Raw genomic sequence first — 25918 nt, forward strand, 5'->3', positions numbered from 1 at the left:
CTCATTTTTCATCTTTCCATGCATGCTGCAGCACACATCGAAAGAGAAGAATGCATTTCAGGATTGTTTTTCATGCAGGAAGGTGCCCCTTCCTGCACAAAAACAATCTGACATGCAACTGAGGAACCCTTTGTTAGATTTTACATCCTCAGGGTAGTCTTAACCAAGGCTTTTTTGCTTCTTGCCTCCTGTTTTGTTGCTGTATCGTTTTGTTGTCCGTAGGACTCTGAGCATTTTACCATTGTTAACCAGTGCTAAAGTGCATCTGCTTCTCCTCTAAACATGGTAACATTGGTGTAACCACAATTGGCATATTTAATTTACCTGTAAGTCCTTTGTAGAGTGGTATACCATATACTCAGGGTCTGTTAATTAAATGCTACTAGTGGGCCTGTAGCACTGATTTTGCCTTTCACTTAAGTAGCCCTGTAAAGATGTCTCAGGCCTGCCTCTACGAACCTGTGGGTGCAATTTCAAAGCCACTTTGAATTGGATTAAAAACCTCTTGCCAAGACTTAAACTTCACCTTTCCTGCATATACATCACCCCTAAGGTAGGCCCTACATGGTCCATAGGGCAGGGTGCCATGTAAATAAAAGGCAGGACATGTACTTTTAGTTTTACATATCCTGGTAATGAAAAACTCCCAAAATACTTCTATGCTGTAATTCCTGATCAGAAAGGAGTAGCTGAATCATATTTGATAAGATTAGAATGGTAATGATAAATCCTATTTACTGGTAAAGGCAGATTTATTATTACTATTTTAGAAATGACACTTTTAGAAAGTGGGCATATCTCTGCTGCCACTGTTCTGTGTGCCTACAGCCTGTCTCCAATAAATGTCTGGCCTGGGTAGGAGACAGTTACACTTGTGCATTCCCTTCAGACACCCACAGCATAGGATACTCAACTGCATCTGCATTCATCTGGATACGGATGAATCTTCATGGGAAGAAGACTGGGAAGGGCTCACACTTCAAAGGGTAATGGCCCAAGCTCACACAAAGGGGCTGATTACCTCCCACTGACAGTGTGGAGTCGGGGCTGGGCTTAACGGGGTCCTGTGCATTTCAGAGAAACCTTTTGAAGTCATCCCCCCACATCAAAGGCACATTTTAATTAAGTACTGGGCCTCTGACCCCCTATAATCAGTTTACTACTGAACCTGGAAGAATTCATGACATAATAAAGGCTGCTGTGCTGAAGGATTGCCAATGTGCTATGACTGACTTTTAACGAACTGCTGTCCTGCTTTGCTGAGCTGCCCTCTGCCCTACAAAAAGGAATCAAGGACTACCCCCAGAGTGACTGCAAAGGCTTGCTGGCTTGCCCCCTGTTCTTCAGCCATGTCTCAAGAACATCAAAGACCTTGTAAGCGTTTTAATTTGACCCTGTCGCATTGATCATCAAAAGCTCCATGAGAGGCATAATTTGAACTTGCTGCACTGTTTGTCAAAGACCCGCATCCTACTTGGAGAGAGCCTTTATGTGCAATCAACTGTACCTGGAGTGCAGTGTACACCTGCCCTCTTCGTTCCCCTTTGGGAGGAGTGGATCATCCTCGTTGCAAGCTCCTCCAAGGAGTGCAGAACTTTGCTGCACACTGCACCCAACAAAGGCTGGCCTGGCCCTGACAACTACGCTGACATGCTGAGTGCACCTTTCCTGCTCTCTCCGAGTGCCGCCGTCAGAGGTGGCCCATCCGGTTACCCAGACAATGGTAACGTACTGTATGTGCCTGCTCCTCTCTGAATCTGTGAGCCACGTTTGAGCCTGATTCTGCTTTTCGCTGTAACCACGTCACTCACCAGGCAGTGTGATCACTAACTCAACTTTGACCCAACCAGTCTTGACATTTCCTCACTGTGCTCCTCCCAATGGACTAAACGTGTTCAACAAAATACCGTAAAGGCTAAAAAATGAGTCCCGTGTAAAGCACTGATTGTTGTACTTTAAATTGAAAATCTATGGATATACGTGTTCGGTTTTTGTCGTTTGGGTCTTGATCTATCCAGATAAATCTGCTCTATTTTTCTAAAGGGGTGTGGAGTCTTTTTGTGGTGTTTTCCTTATGTTATTGGGTGTGTGTTGCACAAATACTTTACACATTGCCTCTTTAGTTATCCAGACTTCTCTGTGCCAAGATACCAGAGGGTGAGCACATGTAAACTTTTAGTGTGTATCTTACTTACCCTGACCAGTGTGATGGGTTCTGCCTGGCTTAAGTGCACCCCCTAGTCAACTAGAAACACAATTTCTAACACCCTTGCACCATGGTGAAGGGTGCCTGCATTGACGCTAGGCTGCCGAAATGTCATCAGCATGGGGGAAAGGACAGGAATGCACTGTATTGCATAAATACAGTGCATTCCTGCATTTTCACTTTGGTCTGCTGCATCGCCCTATGGCAAATCCCCATAAATATTCCCTCTGAAGTGCTGGTCATTGAAACGTTCTGACAACTGAAATCCATTGGACAGTAAGAGGAATCTCTTGACTTAAGATGGTCTCCTGGTGAATGTTATGATGCAATGTCCATCTTACATGTGGGATTTTCTTTCTAAATCAAATAAAGTTTGCCTGCAAGGCTTTTCATTATTTTTCTATGCTGTGCTTATAGGCCAGCTGACTTGGAGATCTGCTACCCAAACAGTTCACACCCCCAGCACAAAGCTTCCTCTGTATGTATGCTACTGGTCAAGAATGACTCCCAAACATGCACATAGATTGTGACAACTGCCCACTGCAGCTTAAACCAGTACTCACAGACAAGTCAGCACTGGCCATATCCAAGCCGAGGTAGAGCACAGCAGCAGGGCAGAAGCACAGAAGTTCATGAAACATTTGTAGCTGCACACCATTAAGAGCCAGCTGCACAAGATATAACAGACTCTTAGCAGATCATAAGAACATGGCTTCTCCACAATCAGGCACTATTGCACCCCTTATGCTTTTATGGTTGTGGCTCTCAGTCCTGTCACTTTCCATTGTACTACTCACCCTCACCTCAACTCAACCTGTAAACACTTCACTATAGCACCTTAGCAAGAGCACTTTCCTAATCTTTGCAGGCTATAGGACTCATACTTCGAGCCCCCGCGTGAAAAGCATCTTGATGCAGGAGGAAGCGCTGGAATATACAATCCAAAGACATGGGAAAGATTCTCAGCCTCTAAGCACTAGTATATGGATTACTGTGTCACTGGGGTCCAAAGTGCACATTATATAGTGCAGCCAGGACAGATGCTTCCAGTAGGCTTCCCCATGTTACTCCCATGTCCTATTACCGGGTTGCATCTCGTATCCCTATAGCTGCACCACTTTCTGCCTTTTCTTTAGACACGATGCACAGACAATGAGCAGAGCAGAGCTGAAACACTAAGGGTGGATTTGCGGTATGGCTGATGTTTCTTGCCCTCAACAGCACCCCCTTGACAGATTGAACTAGTGAGCCAGCCTAGAAAGTTCCAACCGTAGGCTGTACCCAGCTTCTTCAGCTTGCATGTTTGCAATAATTTTTGTTTCTTTTTTCAATATGATCCCAGCACTGTTGGATTTTATGAACACAGAGGCTAATAGCATGCATTTACCCCTTTATTGCTCCACTTACAGCAGCCACCCTAAACCAACATAGAATAACTTAATATTCCATGCACAATGCACAATGGTCCTAAAGAGAGGCAAAAATGACAGACATTGAAACTTATCTGTTCCCCATCAAAACTGCAGAAACATTTGATGGGTTCCCAAACTGGAATTGTCAGTTACACACTCATCAAATCCATACGTGTCAGAACATTCCTTTTCTTCACGGTGTCTCTCCACAGATCCATACCATTCTTTTTTCCAGCTAAGTCATGGACAAAGTCATAAATACCAAACTTGCAGACCTCCGAGAACACCATCAACTCCTTGACAGCTCTCAGTCTGGTTTTTGCACCAACTACAGAACAGAAACAGCCCTTATTGTGGCCACTGATGACATCAGAAGCATCCTCGACAAAAGAGAAACTACCGTACTCATCCTCCTCGACCTCTCCACAGCTTTTGATACGGTCTCCCACAACTCTCTCATCAGAACGTTTCAGAACTTGGGTTTTTTGGACTGGCCCTCAAGAATAGTCGCTCAGCCCAACACTCTTCAACATCTACATGATGCCTCTTGCAGACATTGTCGGAGCCCACAGCTTCAAGATAGTATCCTATGCCAATAACACACAGCTCATCCTCTCCCTTATCTACTCATCCAGCACCACAAAAGCAAACTTTGCCAACTGCATGAGTATTGTCGCTACGTGGATAAAGAACAACTGCCTCCAGCTCAACAGAGACAAGTCCTTTTCTTTGGCAACAACCACTCCCCCAGGACACCTCTTTGCAGCCTCCGAACATGCCACCTCCCCACCTACCCTTATGGACTATGCCAAGAACCTCAGGATCATCCTAGAGATGAACCTCTTCAACAGCAACAGGTCAACACCCTTGCCTCATCATGCTTCCACATTCTGCAAATGCTACCAAAGATTTTGAAGTGGATCTACTAAAACTCAGACTAACAGTCACCCAGGCTCTTATCGCAAGCAGACTTGACTACAGAAACACCCTCTAATTCAGAATCCCAGCCCTATGTAGACTCCAAACCACCCAGAATACGGCTGCCAGACTCATCCCAAACAACACAGTGAAACAACCACATTTCTCCACACCTCAACAATCTCCACTGGCTTTCAGTCCAGTAGAGATGTAAATTCAAGCTACTGAATCAGGCATACAAAGCTTTCCACAACACCAGCCCAGAGCACCTCAACCACTGCCTCAACTTCTACCAACCCACCAAACACCTTCAAGCTGTACCCCAGGCAAGTACACACCTCCTTCACATCAAGAAGGCCAGAAGCTGAGGAGATGTCATCTCATACCTTGCAGCCAAGACCTGGAACAACCTTCCCCAACACCTCAGAACCTGCCTCTCCCTCATGAAGTTCCAAAAGAACCTCAAGACATGGCTCTTCCAGACAAAATAGGCCTGATCTCATCCTCCCTCCTTAGACTAGCCCTACTCAGCACCTGGATACCCTCACGGGTGATTAGCCATGCTCTATGAATCCACATAACAGAACATTTTGAAACGGTGGTACACCACTCAAATGTTCAGACCTCATAAGTTTATTCCCTTGTTGTTTCCATCTGCCAAGAAAATATTGCTTATAAAGCCTTGCCATCCTTACAATCACACATTGTATTCTCAACTCCTGATTTTCTTTGTATACAATACCTTTTCCTGTTTGCTGGGATCTATCTGTCATGGTACCTGATCCTCTTCAGGCTCTGCAATGAACTCTATTTTGTGAACCCTTGTACTGTTTCTAATACACAGGTGTCCTGTGCCACCTAATCCTATTTCTAATAAAGCTGTGAATGTGTCCCATCCAACTTTAAGTGTATACAAATAGGGTAGTGACTTGGACCTACCTGGGGTTCCTCTACTCCGATGCTCTCCTGGCTACCTCCTCTGCTACTGGGGGAAAAAACATTGTCTTTGTGTTGCATTCTGGTACTGCATTCTCTAAAAGCAGGGAGCAGATCCATGGGCAAAATGCTCTGACCTCAACTGGGGAACCAACATCTCGTTACCCCAGCCATTATAAAAACATGTTTATTAAAAAATAATTAATAACACATTATGATTTATGTTGAGAACAGAACACTTGACAAGTTTATCACAAGCCGCATTCCCTTGCTCTTTTCCTCCACCTAGAAAAAAACGAATAAAACACACCCATCTTCCTTCTTATGCATACCCTCAACTGCTGGGCATCTGTTGTTATTTCAAAATCAACTAATTTGTGGCCAATCTGTAGCAACATGCTCTATCTACATTCCACTGCCAATGCTGTTTAGCGTTCTCCCAAAGACATACGGCATGCTGAGTCCATAGTTTCAACTCTTCCACATCTACCCTTTTGTTATTTACACAGACCTCCTCTGCTGTATCAAATATTTTATTTAATGGCCCCATCAGATCCAGGAGTCGATTTTCTCAGGTACGCAGGCTTTGTCTAATTCTTTACATGCATCACATTCACCGCTCCTCATGAAAGCCAATATATTAGCATCCAACTCAAATGTGGCTAGAGTTGATCTAGGGCGCACTGATCTTAACCTTATTTGTATTTCTTAGGGGATTTTCCTGCACAACCAATATTAAACATATTCAGAAGATAATTAATGTTTCAGTAATGAAGGACCAACATTCTATTTCCCAATGGGTATCTTGAAAAATCGCTATCTTTTTCATTAAATTGTCCAATCCATACTCTTCTTATCTATGTCTTTTCATTGACTGATCATCCGAGTCAAAGTCCATAGAGCAACTAAATTCAACATCAGCAGTACCTGAGGTCTCAGCACATCTCACAACTACAAGTTTTCTGCACGTACTATGTGATTTCTTATATTTCTCAGAGCTCTTTTTCTATCTATCTTGCATTCGTCCAGCACCATTGCTGTCTATGCATCCACAGAAATCATGTTATGTCTCAGCAGATCTCCTAGCCTGATTTAGAGTTTGGCAAACACAAAGTTGATGGAGGATCCTGCAAGCCAAACGCTTGGTTGGCCCACCTCATTTACAGATGTGTGGACCTTAACTTTTCCATCGACGCAGCCCCCGTTGGCTCGTTTGATAGAACACGTCCCCGAGGCCCAGTGGCCCTTTAGAGTAGGGGCTGTTGGACGAAGGCCATTACACCGCCCACATGTTAGAGTGGATAATAATACGAGTACGAATAACCCCAATTGAGAACGCCAACGTGATAATGTAATGAAAAGAGCACAAGCACAAATCCGAAGTTTGCTGTGCAATAATAATTTGTGCGAAAATACATTTCTTTTGTGTTCCAAAGGAGCCCATTGCACACCTTAGATGTGGATTGTGAGATATGTTGTTGTTCAGCCTATCACTGCTTTTCAGCTGTCAGCAAACAATTATATGACAATCACCAAGACAGGGGCTTTTGCTCCGCCCACATATTGGGAATCAGGAGTACATGTTTTGGTTGGGAAGAAGTTGTGTGCTTCAACAAAAAAAGTGCTTGCTCTCTATGCAGCAATGATCATTTTGGTTATTTATCCAGCTGCCTGAGCTTGACCATTTAGGGGCACACACCTGACATTGTAATAATGCTATTAAACTGTCTAAGGTAACTAAATAATTTATGGTGTTTTCTCTGGCAGCAGCACAGCTGTGAGGAGGGCAGCTATTAATTAAAAATGCTGCTGTTCCGTGACCTTATGTGATCAACAAAAAAGATCTTTCAGAGTCCTACTGAGAAAGGGGCTTAGGCTCCATCCACACGTTGGTCCCCTTGAGTACTGGAACGGAATGTTCTGAATTTGGTGCTTTTACTAAAAAGACTGCATATACTGCACTTTTTTGCTCATGGCAAGGTTTATACTTGTTGCAGCAGGACTGAGTTAGTTATGGTGCTAAGCTAATTATCAAGGCTACAGGACTGACTTGTTTATTATAAAATGTAATGATAAGGGCATTAGGTCTGGCGGATTTATTTTGAAAAACATATGTTAAAGTCAGTAGACATTTCGGTGTGGATTGTTATTACTCTATATTAAAGCCTACAGACAGGTATTTTGCTACATGAAAGCTCACATATTATCATGGTCGGCAAGGATTTTGATGTTGGCTGTCCACTCTGACAAACCCAGGGGGCTTTCACTGTGATGATTCTTATTAGGCCCTGTTGAGTGGGGTTGTATATTGTTTTGCAATCTTTGTTTTTCTAAATATTTGTAAGTGCATAACTGCTTGCATGATGGTTGACAGTTTATAGGTACTGGAATAGGAATGAGATGGGTAAAGTGTAAAGCCATTGTTAAAAGGTAAAACCTTCATCAGCTCATTGTGAAAAGCATGCCAAATTTTGTAGATGTAATCTGTTTATTATGGAACATTGTGACAAAGCCAGTAGGTTTGACCTACTTATTGTGAAAAGCATACATTAAAGGTGCAAATGAAAGAAGGCCAGGGCACACCGAAGACAGTTCTGTGTAGTTGATCCAAGTGGTCATTCAATCAGAGTCGAAGTACAAAACACGGATGAAACAATACATTTATTCACCGGTGCAAGTAAGTGTTGCGAAAAGGAGTTCCTTTCAGAGCGTGCATGTTTTCGGCCATCACTGACGCGTTTGGCACGGTATCACATCTCAGTATCTGGCTTATCAGGGCCAGTTTTCACTTCCAAAGTTTGAATGTCATTGGCCACTTTAGAAGCCGAAAACATGCACGCTCTGAAAGGATCTCCTTTTCGCAACACTTACTCTTGTTCGTCCTCTTACATTTGAAGCCTTGATAAAGTCTAGGAGACGAAACACGTGTCGGCTGTATTCTGGATTGATTGTGAAACTTGTGGTCTTTGACCTGAATATTGACCACACCCTTGCACCGGTGAATAAATGTAGAGTTTCATCCGTGTTTTGGACTTCGACTCTGATTGAATGACCACTTGGATCAACTACACAGAACTGTTTTCGGTGTGCCCTGGCCTTCTTTCATTTATTCTACGTGATCACTGACTATTCCCTAGTCAGCAGCTTCTTGGACACCTTGGGTGGTAGGTGCCCGGCCAGGTTGGCACCCATCGCATTTCTATCACTTGATGTGCTAAAGGATTGCCATATATGGACATTGCATGAATACATGTGTTGATGTGCGAGCGTTGTGGCATTTTCCACCCTCTTTCTCTTGTGCTATACATTAAAGGTGCGCCTGATGGTTGCCTTACAGAAAGCCTTATGAACCAAAACAGTAGGTCTGCGTTGCTGATGGTGATAAGCCAATGTTAAAGGTACAGGCTTGATTGTTTATTATGAAAAGTTATGATAAAGGCAGCAGGCCTGACATATTGATTGTGAAAAGCATGTTCCCTAAGGTGGGGGAGACTGCTGTTATTTCATCTCGCCAGTAGGATGCACTAATGGAAGCGGGGGCCTAGCTCTGGTGGATTCCTCATTTCTGGCAGCAACCCAAGAGGCAAAGACCACAGCTTCAAGTGCTCCCTGATGCATGGGGGAGACTGTCGTTATTTCATAACATCAGTCGAGTGCACTAATAGAATCGGGTGGCCCGCTGTAGTGGATTCCTCATTTCTGGTGGCAACCTAAAGGGCAAAGATTAAGGCTTCCAGTGTTCCTTTAGGTAGAGGGACATTGCCATCATTTCATCACGCCAGCCGGGGGCAATAAAGGATGTTCGTGGCCCCACTGCAGAAGATTCCTCATTTCTAGCAGCAACCTGAGAGGCAAAGTGTACAGCTCCCAGTGTTCTCTGAAGCGGAGGGAGAATGCCATCCACCTCAAGTTCAATTGCAAATGTTTTAACAGGAGCAATGAACATTGATAATAAGGAAATAGGTAATATGAAAGAGAGGCTGGAAGTCACTCAGCGAGCGGTTACAGAGGCTTTATCTACAGTAATAGAAATTAGGGGAAGTCAGCCTACCCTTAAAATTGTACAACCCCTTCTACCTCAAAACTCCAATAAGAACTTGTGTTTCCCATTCACGTCTTTCACTAATAGAAAACCTTTCAACCTCACCATCATATCCGCCACCAGTAAAAAAGAAAAAAAGGGCAAATAAAATAAGAGGCATATATATAGACAAATATAATGGACCAGGTTTTAATCCTTCATCTTCAAACCCTCTCTAGTGAAGTACTGAACCTGGAGAAAATGCTAAAGTCTGCCACAGGGGGTATCATGAGAAAGCTCAACAATCTTGAAACTGGGATGTTGAAAGTACTAGAGTTCCAACAAAAACAACCTAGTACTCAGTTGGTAGAAAGACAAGAGGACAGGGAGGGAACACAGCAAATAAGGGCCTTATTGAAGACCATAATACAGGCCTTATGCTTCTGAATGTACAGAGTAATTTGGGTATAACATTTAAGGGATGCCCAATATCTGGGAATGTTATGAAAAAATGTAGCCCAACTCCTCCTAGTGAGCCCTCCAGCAACTCTTCCCATGAAATTTCCAGGACACAGTATCCCAACGGCCAGGAACAAAATCAATCTTCCTCTGGAATCTACATCCTATGTTTGGATCCTAACAGGAGTACATGAGCCAGAGAATCCTGGGGAAGGTAGAAAATAAAGTTATAAACTGGGTTGCACAAAGGACTTCTACGGTGAACCTCCTCTCTCATGAAATAATAATGGTAGAGGAGTCAAATATATAGGTCCTTCAAGGAAGTCTCAGAAAGGGGACTGCGTAATTTTAAATTTTGAGTGATCTAACCTGGAGGAACATAATCTCTCAAGGCTTCAGTACATGAATCAAGAAAGTAAATTTAAAGTTGTACAGTTGGGTTATGTTTATAAAGTCAACTATTTATTACCAATCTTATGACAGTATGATTCTCAAAGTAGTGCAATACTCCACAATCCAGCAGTCCCTGTGAATAATAGTTTTACCTTCCTTGGAGGAGCTAGATTGACTCACAAGCATCAATAGGTCAATTTCTAGACCCGATATTGGGGAAACTACTATGCATAAAAGCAAAGTAACTGAAGCTATCCAAATGTCAGCGAGCGAAAACGTTACACCTGATAAGGCAGCTATCATGCAGCAAATATTATTGGTATCCTGGAATATAGCTGGTGTGGCAAATAGATCAACAACAGATGACTGGGAGAAGTTTGTAAAGGAGGCACCAATATACTGCTCAGTGGCGTAACACTAGCGTCCGCAGCTGCCACAGTGTGGAGGGTGAAGGAGGGGTTGAGCTCCAGGGGGGTCCCCAGGCACTATGCAGGGGCCTCATGGTCTGAGAGCTCCTGACTGGGTCTGTAGGGTGAGGGCAGGGCCGGCTTTAGGGTGGTGCATGCACTGACTTTGCTATGGGTGCTATGTTTTAAAATAACTTATGGGTTTAGAAGCACTGAACTTGCTTGTGCATCAAGCAGTTTTCAGGCAACAATAAAAATGTCAAGATAACTGATGATTGATGTTACTGCTGGTGAGAGATCCGAATTTTGTTTAGTCAGCAGTTTTTGCTCATCATTTGCCTGCTGCAAAGAACTTGTACCATACAAATCACAAAACGGTGAGTGAACTATGAGTAGAGCTTCCAAAAATAAATTTATGTCAGAGAGGTGCTATGGAGAGGTAAGGGGCACTGTTAGTGAGTGGTAATGAGGGAATTTCTGGAAAAAGAGGTCATAGGGGCAAAAAAGACTTGCATCAGGTGCCACAGCGTTAAAGTGGATCCTGCGTGGGAGTGGGGGGGGCTTTATGTATTTTGTGGGGGAGCGGGCCTCAAGTTTGGTTACGCCACTGTTTCTGCTAGTAGTTATACAAATTAACCTTCTATAATCTGCTCGTCCTGTTTCACAATCTGCATAATGTTTACATTTTAGTTAATCTTTTATGGAAAGTTATTGCATACGCTTGTTTTTTTGCAGATTGCAGCTGTAATCCCTGGGGTAGTGTTCCCCTTTCAACATGCGATCCTGTCACTGGAGAGTGCTTGTGCCAGCGGCTTGCAACTGGACGCTATTGTGATGAATGTCTTGTACGTATTGCACTCATCACACTTTTTAAATAAGTTTACGCAACACAAATCCTATTTAGAGAGAGATTTTAAGATACAAATATATGAGTTGTATCAGTATTATGACCACACGTGTTCACTAGCATCACTCTTTGTGCACTCGAGGTATGTCTCAGCTGTAAAAATGCACCATTCTCTAATGGCTCAAAGGCACAATGGCACGACTAAGCATTTAATGCCAGATATGTAGTATGGGCAACTTTATTGACCCCTTCACTGCCAGGCCTTTTCCCCTCCTGTGCAGAGCCTTTTTTTGGCTATTTGGGGCAGTTCGCGCTTAGGCCCTCATAATTTTTTGTTCACATAAGCTACCCATGCCAAATTTGCGTCCTTTTTTCCAACATCCTAGGGATTCTAGAGGTACCCAGACTTTGTGGGTTTCCCTGAAGGAGACCAAGAAATTAGCCAAAATACAGTGACATTTTTGTTTTTTGTTTTTTTTAAATGGGAAAAAAGGGCTGCAGAAGGCAGCTCGTGTTTTTTTCCCTGAAAATGGCATCAACAAAGGGTTTTCAGTGGCAAGATCACCATCTTCCCAACTTTCAGGAACAGGCAGACTTGAATTAGAAAACCCAATTTTTCAATAAGATTTTGACATTTTACTGGGACATACCCCATTTTTACTATTTTTTGTGCTTTCAGCCTCCTTCCAGTTAGTGACCGAAATAGGTGAGAAACCAAGGCTGGATCCCAGAACGCTAAACATTTCTGAAAAGTAGACAAAAATTTGAATTCAGCAAGGGGTCATTTGTGTAGATCCTACAAGTGTTTCCTACCGAAAATAACAGCTGAAATAAAAAAATATTGAAATTGAGGTGAAAAAACAGCCATTTTTCTCCACGTTTTACTCTGTAACTTCTTCCTGCGATGTCAGATGTTTGAAATCAATATACCGTTACATCTGCTGGACTCTTCTGGTTGCGGGGATATATAGGGCTTGTAGGTTCATAAAGAACCCTAGGTACCCAGAGCCAATAAATGAGCTGCACCTTGCAATGGATTTTTATTCTATACCGGGTATACAGCAATTCATTTGCTGAAATATAAAAAGTGAAAAATAGGTATCAAGAAAACCTTTGTATTTCCAAAATGGCCACAAGATAAGGTGTTGAGAAGCAGTGGTTATTTGCACATCTCTGAATTCCGGGGTGCCCATACTAGCATGTGAATTACAGGGCATTTCTCAAATAGACTTCTTTTTTACACACTGCCTTACATTTGGAAGGAAAACATGTAGAGAAAGACAAGGGGCAAAAAAACTTGTTTAGCTATTCTGTATTCCCCCAAGTCTCCCGATAAAAATGGTACCTCACTTGTGTGGGTAGGCCTAGCGCCGATGAAAGGAAATGGCTCAAAACACAACGTGGACACATCACATTTTTTCACAGAAAACAGAGGTGTTTTTTGGAAAGTGCCTACCTGTGGATTTTGGCCTCTAGCTCAGTCGGCACCTGGGGAAACCTAGCAAACCAGTGCATTTTTGAAAACTAGACTCCTAGGAGAATCAAAGATGGGGTGACTTGTGGGGATCTGACCAGGTTCTGTTATCCAGAATCCTTTGCAAACCTCAAAATTTGACCCAAAAAACACTTTTCCTCTCATTTCGGTGACAGAAAGTTCTGGAATCTGAGAGGAGCCCCAAATTTCCTTCCACCCAGCGTTCCCCCAAGTCTCCCGATAAAAATGGTACCTCACTTGTGTGGGTAGGCCTAGCGCCCGCGACAGGAAATGCCCCAAAACACAACGTGGACACATCCCATTTTTTGAGAGAAAACAGCTGTTTTTTGCAAAGTGCCTACCTGTAGATTTTGGCCTCTAGCTCAGTCGGCACCTAGGGAAACCTACCAAACCTGTGCATTTTTGAAAACTAGACACCTAGGGGAATCCAAGATGGGGTGACTTGTGGGGCTCTGACCAGGTTCTGTTACCCAGAATCTTTTGCAAACCTCAAAATGTGGCTAAAAAAACACATTTTCCTCACATTTCGGTGACAGAAAGTTCTGGAATCTGAGAGGAGCCACAAATTTCCTTCCACACAGCATTCCCTCAAGTCTCCCGATACAAATGATACCTCACTTGTGTTGGTAGGCCTAGCGCCCGCGACAGGAAATGCCCCAAAACACAACGTGGACACATCCCATTTTTTGACAGAAAACAGAGCTGTTTTTTGCAAAGTGCCTACCTGTAGATTTTGGCCTCTAGCTCAGCCGGCACCTAGGGAAACCTACCAAACCTGTACATTTTTGAAAACTAGACACCTAGGGGAATCCAAGATGGGGTGACTTGTGGGGCTCTGACCAGGTTCTGTTACCCAGAATCCTTTGCAAACCTCAAAATGTGGCTAAAAAAACACATTTTCCTCACATTTCGGTGGATCAGGGGTAATTGCCCCATCTGCCCACTGGTGGGCAGGACAACTTTGGCCCCATTTATTTGGGGTGGGGGTATGGCCATACCCCCACCCTCTTATTTTTTTAAATACCTTCTCTGGCCTCTTGTGCGGCTTTCTGCCCTTACCCAAGGGGCTGCCCCCCTAAAGAAAACACACACATACACACACATCAATCCCTGGTGCCTAAGTAGTTTCTGCCCCCATGGGGGCAGATTGGCATAACAAAAATCGGCCGATCTGCCCCCAAGGGGGGCAGAAATGGTCTAAATACAATATGCCCCCCAGGGGAGCGACCCTTGACTAAGGGGTCGCTCCCCACCTCAAAACAAAACAAATCAAAACAAAAATAAAAAAAACATTTTTTTTTTTTATCCCTGGTGCCTAGAGGCTTCTGCCCCCCTGGGGGCAGATCGGCCTAATAAAAATAGGCTGATCTGCCTTCGGGGGCAGAAATGGCCTAAAATATATTTGCCACACTGCCCTCCACCCACCCACCCCCCTGGGCAGCGACCCTTGCCTACGGGGTCGCTCCCCTTGCGTGACATTGGTGCAAAAAAAAAGATCCCCGGTGCCTAGTGGTTTCCTTCCCCCTTGGGGGCAGATTGATCTAAATTTGGCCGATCCACCCCCAAGGGGGGCAGAAATGGTCTAAATACAATTTGCCCCCCAGGGTCGCTCCCATCTCTAAAAAAAAAAAACAAACAAAAAAACACAAACAAAAATTTTGCCCTGGCGCCTAGAGGTTTCTTTCCCCCCGGGGGCAGATCAGCCTAATAACAATAGGCCAATCTGCACCCAGGGGGACAGAAATGGCCTAAAATAAATTTGCCCCCCCTGCTCCCCTGGGGAGCGACCCTTGTCTACGGGTTCGTTCCCCTTGCATGACATTGGCGCAAAAAAAAATCCCAGCTGCCTAGTGGTTTCTGCCCCCCTTGGGGGCAGCTTGACCTAAAATTGTCCGATCAGGGAGTGACCCTTGCCTAAGGGGTCGCTCCCCATCTGTAAAACAACAACAAAAATCCCCGGAGCCTAGTGGTTTCGGGCCCCCTTGGGGGCAGATCGGCTTAATTAAAATAGGCTGATCTGCCCACCAGGGGTGCAGAAATGGCCTAAAATACATTTGCCCCCCAGGGGAACGACCTTTGCCTAAGGGGTCGCTCCATTTGCGTGAAATTCACACAAAAAAAACAACTTCCTGGTCTAGTGGTTTCTGTCCCCCTTGGGGGCAGATTGGCCCCATAAAAATAGGCCTAAATATAATTTGCCTACTAGGGAAGGGACCCTTGCCTAAGGCTCCCCACCTCTAAAAAACAAACAAAAAAAAAATGATCCCTGTTGCCTAGAGGTTTCTGGCTGCCCCTGGGAGCAGATCGGCCTAATAATAGGCCGATCTGCACCCGGGGGGGGGCAGAAAAGGCCTTTAAAAAAAAGCCCCCCTGGGGAGCGACTCTTGCCCAAGGGGTCACTCCCCTTATGCCAATTTCCTGTAATGAATGAATCCCTGGTGTCTAGTGGGCATTTCAAAGGGAAGGAAATTCCTTTCCTTCCCTTTGAAGCCTCTCAGGCCTCCTCCACGTGATCAGAAGAGAAATGCTGAGCTTCCAGCGTGATGGGAGGAGGCCTCTGTGATAGTCAGAACGCGATTGTGTGCTGACGTCACAGGTGGGGATGGGGGGGCTGGGGGTGAAAGGGGAAGGGCTTCCCCTTCCATCCCTGTCTTGGGGGGGTGAGGGGAACCCCACAGAGGGAGCATTAGCGCTCCCTCTGGGCTCTGTGGCCAGGACGTAATGGTTACGTCCTGGGCACAGAAGGGGTTAACGATTCATACACAGTCAATATTGAGCTATCAAGAATATTAAGAACTGCAATTATTGCTGATGTTTCGGTACAGGAGGGGTTGTATAATACACATTAGAACATTGGAGTCCCAGGTTTTCGAAAGTTATATCATGGATGTTGGGGTTCAGATTCCCATTTCTCACCCTCACACTTGTGTTGTCCCTCCCCCTTGGCATATCAGAATAATGCTTTATTTCCCTCACTCTAATGAGAAAATTTGACAATAAACAGACTTGTCTTGTCATGGGATAACAATTCAACAATCTAATAATTATATATTTCACCTCAAAATATCTCGATTTGTAGTGATATTAAATACAGATTATATCAAGGATACTGTGCCTGCAAGTGTATGAAATCAAGGTTATATTGAGATACAAGTTCACTGACAGTTATCACAGTGTTTTGATTAGTTTGGTACAGCTTGATATGTTAGGGATATTGTTATTTTTTATATAATATCGTGATTTTGAGTTTGGCGGTTAGGGTACTTCATCACACACATACAGAGTAACCTGCCAGCCAAAACTGTCAGTCTACACCTCATTTTTAGAGTGGTGGACCTCAAGTATTCCTTTGCTAGAGCGTTCATTGGCTCCCTCAATGGAATACTCCCTCCAGTGGCTCAATGAAGTGAGGGTCGTTGGAGGAGAGGTATTACCCCACCTGGCCTATTTAGGGTGAACAGTGTAATGTCTTTCTTTCCTGTCTGTCACCACCAGGAAAACCCTGGCAGTGAGGGACAGGAAAAAATCTGGAAAGACAGCGTTGATGTGCAGGTTCTGGCAGTTGTAATACTTTATACCCTCTTCCAAAGGCGCAGGACTGGATTGGCACCATTTAGCTGGGCCAAACGTGCAGCAAGCAAAGTCTATGTGCTGCTGCAGGATGAAGAGAAGTCACAATGAGGAGAAATATCTTTATTTCTCATCATTTTTTACACTTTCTATGCTTTCTGCAGCACATAGAGGAAAAAAGCCTCCCAGGATCCCAGGGTTTCCTTCCTGCACAAAAACAATCCTTTCTACAATGTAGACACCCATGCAGCATGGTGCAGGGGTGCCTGTGTTGGCGCTACACAGCCAAAATGGTCCCAGTGCAGTGGGAAGGGACAGGAATCTGCCATATTGCATAGATACAGCGCATTCCTGCTCTTTCCTTATGATGCACAGCAGTGCAGCATGGTGACTTGCTACACTGCCATGGACCAAAATCTCTTAAATTTGGGTCATACTTTGTAAGTTTAAGTGTTTTTGTAATTGATTTTGAAATATAATTAATAATTTATCATATAGTAGTAGGATATTGGATTTGTAGGAGAATAGGGTAGAAGGTAATTAAACCTAAAATATAAATGTGATGGAAATTACTGGGTTTTTTTGTGTAAATTAAAAATTGAATTGATTAATAATTATGTACATTATTGAATTGATTATACAGATCGATAGATAGATAGATAGATAGATAGATAGATAGATAGATAGATAGATAGATAGAAAAAAACAAGAAAAGACAAGCAATAATAGTACCAATGTAAGCGCCGGACTTGTGTTGCTGCGGTGGGGGTGGACCTGCGGCCCCTTTAAAGCCTGCTTCGCGCTCCCGCCTCGCGGAAAGCGCTGGAATTGTGTTGCTGCGGTGGGGGTGGACCTGCGGCCCCTTTAAAGCCTGCTTCGCGCTCCCGCCTCGCCTGAAGCGCCGGACTTGTGTTGCTGCGGTGGGGGCGGACCTGCGGCCCCTTTAAAGCCTGCTTTGCGCTCCCGCCTCATGGGACACGCGCGGGCGGCGCGCGGGCCAAGCCCGGGCCAAGGGCGGGCCCGTCCTTCGCCCATCAGCGCCTGTCAGAGGCTGGGCTGGGCCACCCCCCTGACGTCCCACTTTCGGAGTGCTGTAAGGAGAGGATTTTGACTTGCAGCTGAGCCGGTTCTGTGGACAGAGGATCTTGCTGACTTCTTGCGAGGTAAAGGCAGGAACCAGGTCCCCCTCGCCCACTGGTCCTTGGTGTTTGGGGTGGGGACAGCCCCTTTAAGACTCTTTGCGCGCCCGCTGCTATGGGTCGCGCTTATTGTATTCTGCTGACTTCTTGCGAGGTAGGGGCAGGAACCAGGCCCCCCTCGCCCACTGGTCCTTGGTGTTTGGGGTGGGGACAGTCCCTTTAAGACTCTTTGCGTGCACGCTGCCGTGGGTCGTGCTTCTTGGATTCTGTTGACTTCTTGCGAGGTAGGGGCAGGAACCAGGCCCCCCTCGCCCACTGGTCCTTGGTGTTTGGGGTGGGGACAGCCCCTTTAAGACACTTTGCGTGCCCTCTGCCGTGGGTCACGCTTATTGGATTCTGCTGACTTCTTGCGAGATAGGGGCAGGAACCAGGCCCCCCTCGCCCACTGGTTCTTGGTGTTTGGGGTGGGGATTGCCCCTCCAAGACTCTTTGCCGCGGGACGCACGTGGCACGTCCCGTGCCCGTCCGCGTCTATAGGAGGCCGGGCCATTCCCCTTCCTTTTTACTCCTGGGGGTTCCTCTGTTTGCTTGCCATCTGCAGTAGGGGTTGTGGAGTATATAAATCATCGTATTGTGTGGGGTTTCTAACAGTACCGAGAGGGGCTCGTTTGTATCCCTATAGTTTGGGTTTTACTCCAAGGCCCTAAGATTCTAGTAAGAAAGATGGGTCGTCGGCGTGGGGGGGGGGTCGAAGAGAAGCTTGGATCAAATAAAACCCTAGATGGTTTTTTACAAAAGGCCGTCGGGGCTCTAGAGAAAGAAATAGAGCTGGTGCAGCGCCGTTTAGCAGTTCCATCTTCTCCAGCTATTTTTGTAGCCCACGACGACCTCCCCATACAGTCCACCTCGCACACAGGATCTCTACCTATAGCGACCCCCCTTTCCCCTTACCCTGTAGGTACCTTCCAGAAGTCTCAGGGTGAAACGCCAAATGACTCCATTCCACCTGCATTGCTGATTTCGCCAACTAGGAGCTTTTCAAAGAGTGAGCTCCCTACCACCATTGTTCCCAATCCCAAGTGCAAAAGGAAACGTAGGGAGCCTGTCATTTTAAATAAACGTACCAGGACTCTGAGTCCCCTCCACCTGACTCAGCTCCCTAATAAGGTCATGGATCCATCCTCCTCGCTTCTCACCAGCGACCAACAGTTAAATGAGTCTATTAGGGTTCTCATAAGAGAAGAAATCTCTAAGTTGCTTCTTCCAATTGCAACCCGCCTTCAAACAATAGAGGAGAAACTAGAAGTTTTTATCAAGACCCAGAAGCCAGTACCCTCTACCACTACGGACACCCAACCCTGTTCGTACCATTCTTACCCTACTCACGAGCAGGTTAGTGTTAATAGACGACCTGCCCTAATGAGCAAGAGCCACTTTCCTTCTCTAAACCAAGATTCAACCAGTCCTGCCAGAGTACCAAATACTTTGATTATTTCTCCGCTGATGGCTCCGGTCCATCCCCCAGAAAAGATATCTCTTCCGTTAAATCCAGTTCCTAGTATTGGTACTTTTAATCCTACGTGTGATCATGTTCTCTCTGGCTCCTTGCAGAGGACCCAGACCATTGGTCCAACTGGAATAAGAGCATTGCAACTCCCCGCGGAGTCATGCCCATATGTTTTGGTTATTTCTAATGTGCCTGTACTTAAAACCAAATCCCCAGAATCTTTCACTGAGCTCAAAAACAAGGTTAGTCGTTGGTTACATCTTAATGGGGGTTTGCATTCTCCATGACATCCTCGATCTTGATGGTGAGAAGGGTTGTGTGGTTGAATTTTCTAGAAAAGATCGGTACAGGAGACTGTATTGTCATAAATTTTGACTCCCCTGCTCTTGTACGGCAGCTCGCGTTAAATGCAGATAGACCATATCCTGCAGTAGGCATGGTCTCTCTGTGTAGACTTCAAGCATTCTATCCGTCCGTACGGCCACCCATGAATAGGCAACCATTATTGTTTCGGAAAGTTTCCCGTGACATTGAGACACAGTCCAGCCCTGTTCTTGGTCCCAGACATCCATCACTGTCACTCTCGGAGATAGATTGACTATGTGATGGCCCGTGGGGAGAGGATTCCAACACTCTTGCTTCTGAGCACACTAATCATACTGTTCCTAATGTTCCTACTTTAGCAATTCCATTGCCTTTGACGGACCCTGATAATCGTGGAACGTCTGACAACACTTTTCATTCAGCCAATAAGGAGGGGGCTCCTCCTCCCACAATCACTTCTAGGGATCCAGGGCTCTATTGTTTAGATTCCTCATTAGATATGATTTCATCGGGCCCAGCACCTTGTGAAGTGTACACCACACAGGAAAACACAGATACAGGCAACTATATCCCCCCAAAGGAAGCTAGACATATCAAATCCAATGATCTTGCCAAGGTTCTTAGTTGGAATATATCAGGGCTGGAAAGCAAAATGCAAAATTCGGAATGGGGTCAATTTATTGACGAACATCTACTATGTCTATTTCAAGAAACTTGGGCGACGGGTCCCAAACATAGACTAGGTTTTAGAAGCTATTGGGTTCCAGCTCGAAAGTCAACCTCTGGGAGATCTTCGGGAGGGCTACTTATATGGCTAAGTAGTTCTCTCAGAAGTAAAGCTGTAGCAATAGATACGGGCTGCCCTGACCTACAGGCCCTATTGTTAACGATCCCCGAGGAGAAATCTTTATTAATAATCAATGTTTATAATAGGAGTGAGGGCTCCCTTGTAGATCACGATGCTCTATTTTTATTGGATAGCCTACTTAAAAATAATATTTCTCACTTTATTCTGATTGGAGGGGACTTTAACGTCACATTTGAGCCCAACCCCCTGGTTCAAGAGATATATCAAGAAGAGGATGCCCATTGGGGGGTTCCACAGCTAGTCTCTAACAAAAGGCCGAGATTGAACAAAAGAGCTCATTTAGTGGCTGATATTACAATAACTTATGGCCTTCGAGCCTGCAATGGTCGCTCCTGCTCTGACACAAATCTGCATCCCACTTTCAAACGAGGAAGGTCTAGAAGCCAGATTGATTATATACTCCTCGATATTAGACTGTGGGTCCATATGGTTGATATGAGAGTACAAGAGCATGAAGAGAGTGACCACGACCCATTGATTTTATCGACTAGAGGCCTATTCCCTTTACTTGAGACACCCCATTCTAAGCTTTATGCCCATCAGCTAGCTTTATCAAATAATAGACTGAATTTAAAATGGGAGTTTGTTACTACATCCCCCAAGCATCTTTCATCAATATACAATCTGCTAGCCAATCAAATGGAGTGTATGCTTCATTACAAAGAAGATGATGAGGGTGATAGGCTTTTAGCAGCCCACAGTAAATTGTTTGATTCCCTAAAACACCTTTTCACAAAAGAGATCACCAGTAATCCCAAGAAAAAGTGCCGGGCACGGTGGTTTAATAATTTATGTAGGGAAGCACAGCTCACTTAATTGAAAGCTCTAAAAATAGGCCAAGTTGAATCTATAAGAACAGCCAGAAAAGATTACAAGAACGAATGTACCAAGGCACGCAGAAGCTGGGAAGAGGCTAGATGGGTAGCTATCCTGGAAACCGCTAAATCAAAAGATACCTCCAGGTTTTGGAAATTAATAGCAGAAAACTGTGGAGACTCTGCCTCTGTACCTGGCACATCAATTCTTCCTGCAACCTGGGTTGAGCATTTTGGCCAATTATATGAAGGTCCTCCCGAGGTATTGTCTAGGTCCCTCTATGTTCCAATATCCCAAGACGCTACCCTGATCTTATTTACTTTAGCTAAAACAAGTGCCGCTATAGATTCACTAAATTGAGGAAAGGCTCCAGGTCCTGATAAGATTCCGGGCGATTTATACAAGACAAGACCTGAAATATGGGCTCCTTATCTCAACCGAATTTGCAATGCAATCGCAGCTGGAGCCCCTATCTCTCATTCATGGAAAGGGGCTTAGATAGTCCCCATCTTTAAAAAAGGTTGCCCCAATGTTCCAGCGAATTATCGTCAGATCAGTCTCCTAGATAATTTTCAAAAACTTTATGCTAAACACCGTTTGTGCCACCTCGATGAATGGATCATGGAATCTAATGCCCTATCTAATCTACAAGCAGGGTTCAGACCTGCTGTGAGCACTATTGACCAAATCCTGAGATTCCTGGCAATTAAATGGAAGAATGTGGACTTAGGGGGGGGGAATCACCCGGCTTCATGACAACACCTATGCCCTAATTAGATGCGCCAAAACGGGCTGGGTAGGCTAACAATAGAATTCCTCCAATTCAAACACGAACCTTAGCCTGAGACTTTTATGAACCTCCCTATGCCACCATATGCTCATGCCCTTTATCTGCAGCTTAGATATGGTTCCCTGCCTATTAATATTTATACGGCCCACTGGTCATCCAGCGTCCCTTCGACTGATAGATGCATATCTTGCCCTCATTATAAAGAAACAACCGAGCATATTCTGTTTTTCTGTCCCTCATACAAGAGCCCTAGAGGAAAGTGGATTATCCCCCTCTGTAAAAATCTATCATTGTCGGACAGAGCCAATGCCACCATAATATGCAAATATGAAACATCCACACTGGTTGCCTCCTCAGTTACCAAATTTTTATCAGAGGCTTGGTGTATTCGTCGTAGGCTCATTTCTGTGGAGGGCCCCTAGAGCTCTAGGTTGAGCCTTTGTTTGTTTATAGAGGGAGATTTCAACCAGATCCATATTTCTTCGTTCTTTCTTTTATTTTCTAATATATGCCATGTACCCTGTCATTATTTTGAATTTACTAACTTATATGCGACATCCTTTCCTGTATTTTAGCAAGAATTCCTGACCTTTTTAGGAGCAAACTGAGACCGCACAAGCTTACAGAGATGTTTTTTTTTATGTCAAAACTTGCCAATTGTCGTATTTTAAGTCCGATTTTAATTTTAGTTGTAAGGATTTTACTGAAATATTTTATATGTTAGTTGATTATTAGACTTTTATAGTATCTTGAATGACTGTTAATATGAATTATGATGAGTTATTGTGATTCCAATGGAATTTATACAACCATGTAAGACTGTGCTTTTCTTTTTTAATTTTAAGTGGTCCAAACTTTTTGGACCGAACGCATTTAAATAAAATAGTACCAATGTACTAAACAACTGGCAATCAAAACATAGTAGACAATTGATGAGCTTCAACCTTTGAAGTCTTACCACTCAAGAACCCCCTATGAAAATAAACACAATGATAATAGGAGGGCTCAGAGAATTATAGAAACATACCAAAATTCATAATAACTCTTGCTCAATTAGTACATGAAGAGTCCAGATATATATTCATTCTCAGTTGAGTTCATTGATTCACAGGAGCCAAGTACGTTATAGCCCAGCCAATGTGCTTTGTTCCAGATAACAGGACTTCATCAGGGTTGTGAATAAACATACAAATACACCCATTACATCAAAATATCTAACAAGATAAAATCAATATCCAATATTACAGCATCCCAAAAAACATATTCCCATGGCTCAATCATGCAAATCAGTAAATGGACTGAACTTACATTAAGAATCTTAAAAGAACACATTAATCATTATTACAGTACCACTGCATCAAAGAACATATCTACTACATTTCCTGTATACAAAAATCTCTAATTCAGTTATATTTATTGTTCATATATAAACCAAAGATATAGATTTAGTTCCACATGTTGACAGAGGACCTTACACAAAAACTAAATTATCAAACAATGAAATTAACATTCCTATTTCATGTATTATTATCGTTGCAAATCCACAATTCCTAAGAAATGTCCTACTTAATTTACATTAATACACATACAGATCCAAATCACAAAATTCTTTAATGATCATAGACTCATCCTCAATCTCCCACTGGTTCCCCAAGAGACTTGCCATGATAGAGATACCGTTGGAGGCATCCTGCTGGAGATGCCACAGCAGTGATATGGTTCACATTCTTTGGGAATGTCCTTCCTTTGCACACTACTGGGCTACAGTTTGGGACATAAGAGGACTGTATTAGACATATCTGGCACTCTGATGATCCAAGTCACACTCTGCCAAATATCCAGACCTTACATATCACAAAACTGGGTGGTTCGCTACTGCACTACCTGTGGCAAACATATGCATATTGTGTCTGTGGAGAACCAACCTATGCCCTACTATTTAGGCATGAACCCAAAAAGCGCACACAATATCATCTTACGAGCATGTGATTTATTGTCTGAATGATTGAATGGGCAAATTTGTCAAGACATAGGGTCTATTCTTTGAATACTCTACTAGTTGAAGTGCTGCCGATAGACACCTGTGCTGGACTGTGGACATACTTCTCTCTTCTTCACCTTCCAGTGCTTTATGATTTTGGAAGATTTGTTTCTTATGTGGGATTGGAGGAAGACAAGTCCCCCTAGAATAAAATGTTGATGAGTGGTTTCTTTATGGGGGCTTCTCTTTGACTCCTAATGTTTTGGGAATTCATTTCTCCCCTTTCCACTTCCCTGTGACTTTAGCCGAACATGTACAAGGATAAGTTTGAAAACTGATTTTTGTAACTGTATGATTTACTTCTCAGTAGGGTTCTGCCACTTTCTGTACCATTGGGATGAATGGGGAGGCTTTTCCAGTGATATCTTATTTGTGATTTATGCAGTAACAAGGATGTGGATCCCTGATACCGTTCTACATCAAACATTTGGTACCGCTTCATAAAATGTTATTGCACGTAAGATGTTGATGTACAAATGCTAATAAAGAACTACTAAACAAAAAAGAAAGAGGAAGGGAATTTGCCTCATTTAATAAAGATGGACTCTATCTTGGCTACACTGTTCAGGGACATGTCAGTGAACCCAGTTGTGTGTTCTCCAACTGATCCAGAATACAAAAGAATAGAGAACCCCTCAAGAAGTAATTTGCTGCTAACAACTACATTCTTAAATCAGGAACATATTCATAGAAAGATTATGGTTTGTGCAATGCAAGAAGGTTAAGATTGTTTCAGAGCTACTGGTGCAAATTTCTGACAGATATTTTAAGTGTTACTATCAGAGTGGCTGTATTGGATTCAGGAGCATCTATATTTGCCAGACATCACATGGTGATGAGGACTAGAAAGCAAAAATTTGGAGAAGACTTCTCTCTTCAAGATTCACTTAATATTTTAAAGCATTTTAGTCATTGTTTTCTACTGCCAAGAACCTGCCACCATAGCCCAGCCTGAGCGAGTAGGCACAGTAGAGGCAATGCAGCCCATTTAATATAGTTTCGTAAGGAGCAGAGAACTTAGGGGCATATTTATACTCTGTTTGCGCCGAATGTGCGTCAAATTTTTTTACGCCCAATCGGCGCAAACCCTGCCCCATATATATAGTTTGACGCCAGACCCCGCGGGCGTCAAAATTCCACCTTGTGCGTCATTTTTTGGAAGGGGGAACCAGCCTTGCGTTAATTATATGCAAGGTAGGCGTTCCCTTCCAAAAAATGACTTTAAGGCCTGTGCCCCTTATTTATACTCTGGAGTCATTTTGACGCACAGGAGGGGGTGGGCCTTAAAAAACAGCGCACAGCCTGATGTGCGCCGTTTTTTAACGCCTGGGTCAGGGCAGGCGTTAAGGGACCTGTGGGCTCGGAAGGAGCCAAGAGGTGCCCTCCCCTGCCCCCAGGGACACCCCCTGCCACCCTTGCCCACACCAGGAGGACACCCAAAGATGGAGGGACCCATCCCAGGGAAGTAAAGGTACGTTCGGGCAAGTATTTTTTTCCGATTTTTTTTGTGGCATGTGGGGCCTGATTTGGGCCCCCCTACATGCCACTATGCCCAATGACCATGCCCAGGGGACATAAGTCCCCTGGGCATGGCCATTGGGCAAGGGGGCATGACTCCTGTCTTTGCTAAGACAGGAGTCATGTCAATGAAGGTTGGGCGTCAAAAAATATGGTGCAAATCCGGTTTGAGGCCTGAATTTTGCCTCAGACCTGACTTGCACCATTTTTTGACGCACAACCCCCATTTTCCCATACGCCGCCGCTGCCTG

General features: G+C 44.2%; 1 protein-coding gene across 2 annotated transcripts in view; it reads left to right on the plus strand.

The window, feature by feature from the left end:
• Window positions 1–25918, plus strand: part of LAMB4 (laminin subunit beta 4) — a 724082-nt gene that overhangs the window by 353073 nt on the left and 345091 nt on the right. For both annotated transcript variants that reach the window (XM_069229818.1, XM_069229820.1), the window contains exon 12: window positions 11488–11597. In XM_069229818.1, coding sequence (XP_069085919.1) covers window positions 11488–11597 — 110 coding nt within the window. The remainder of the gene's footprint in view (window positions 1–11487; window positions 11598–25918) is intronic.

Source organism: Pleurodeles waltl, chromosome 4_1, assembly GCF_031143425.1.
Source record: "Pleurodeles waltl isolate 20211129_DDA chromosome 4_1, aPleWal1.hap1.20221129, whole genome shotgun sequence".
NCBI lineage: Eukaryota > Metazoa > Chordata > Amphibia > Caudata > Salamandridae > Pleurodeles > Pleurodeles waltl.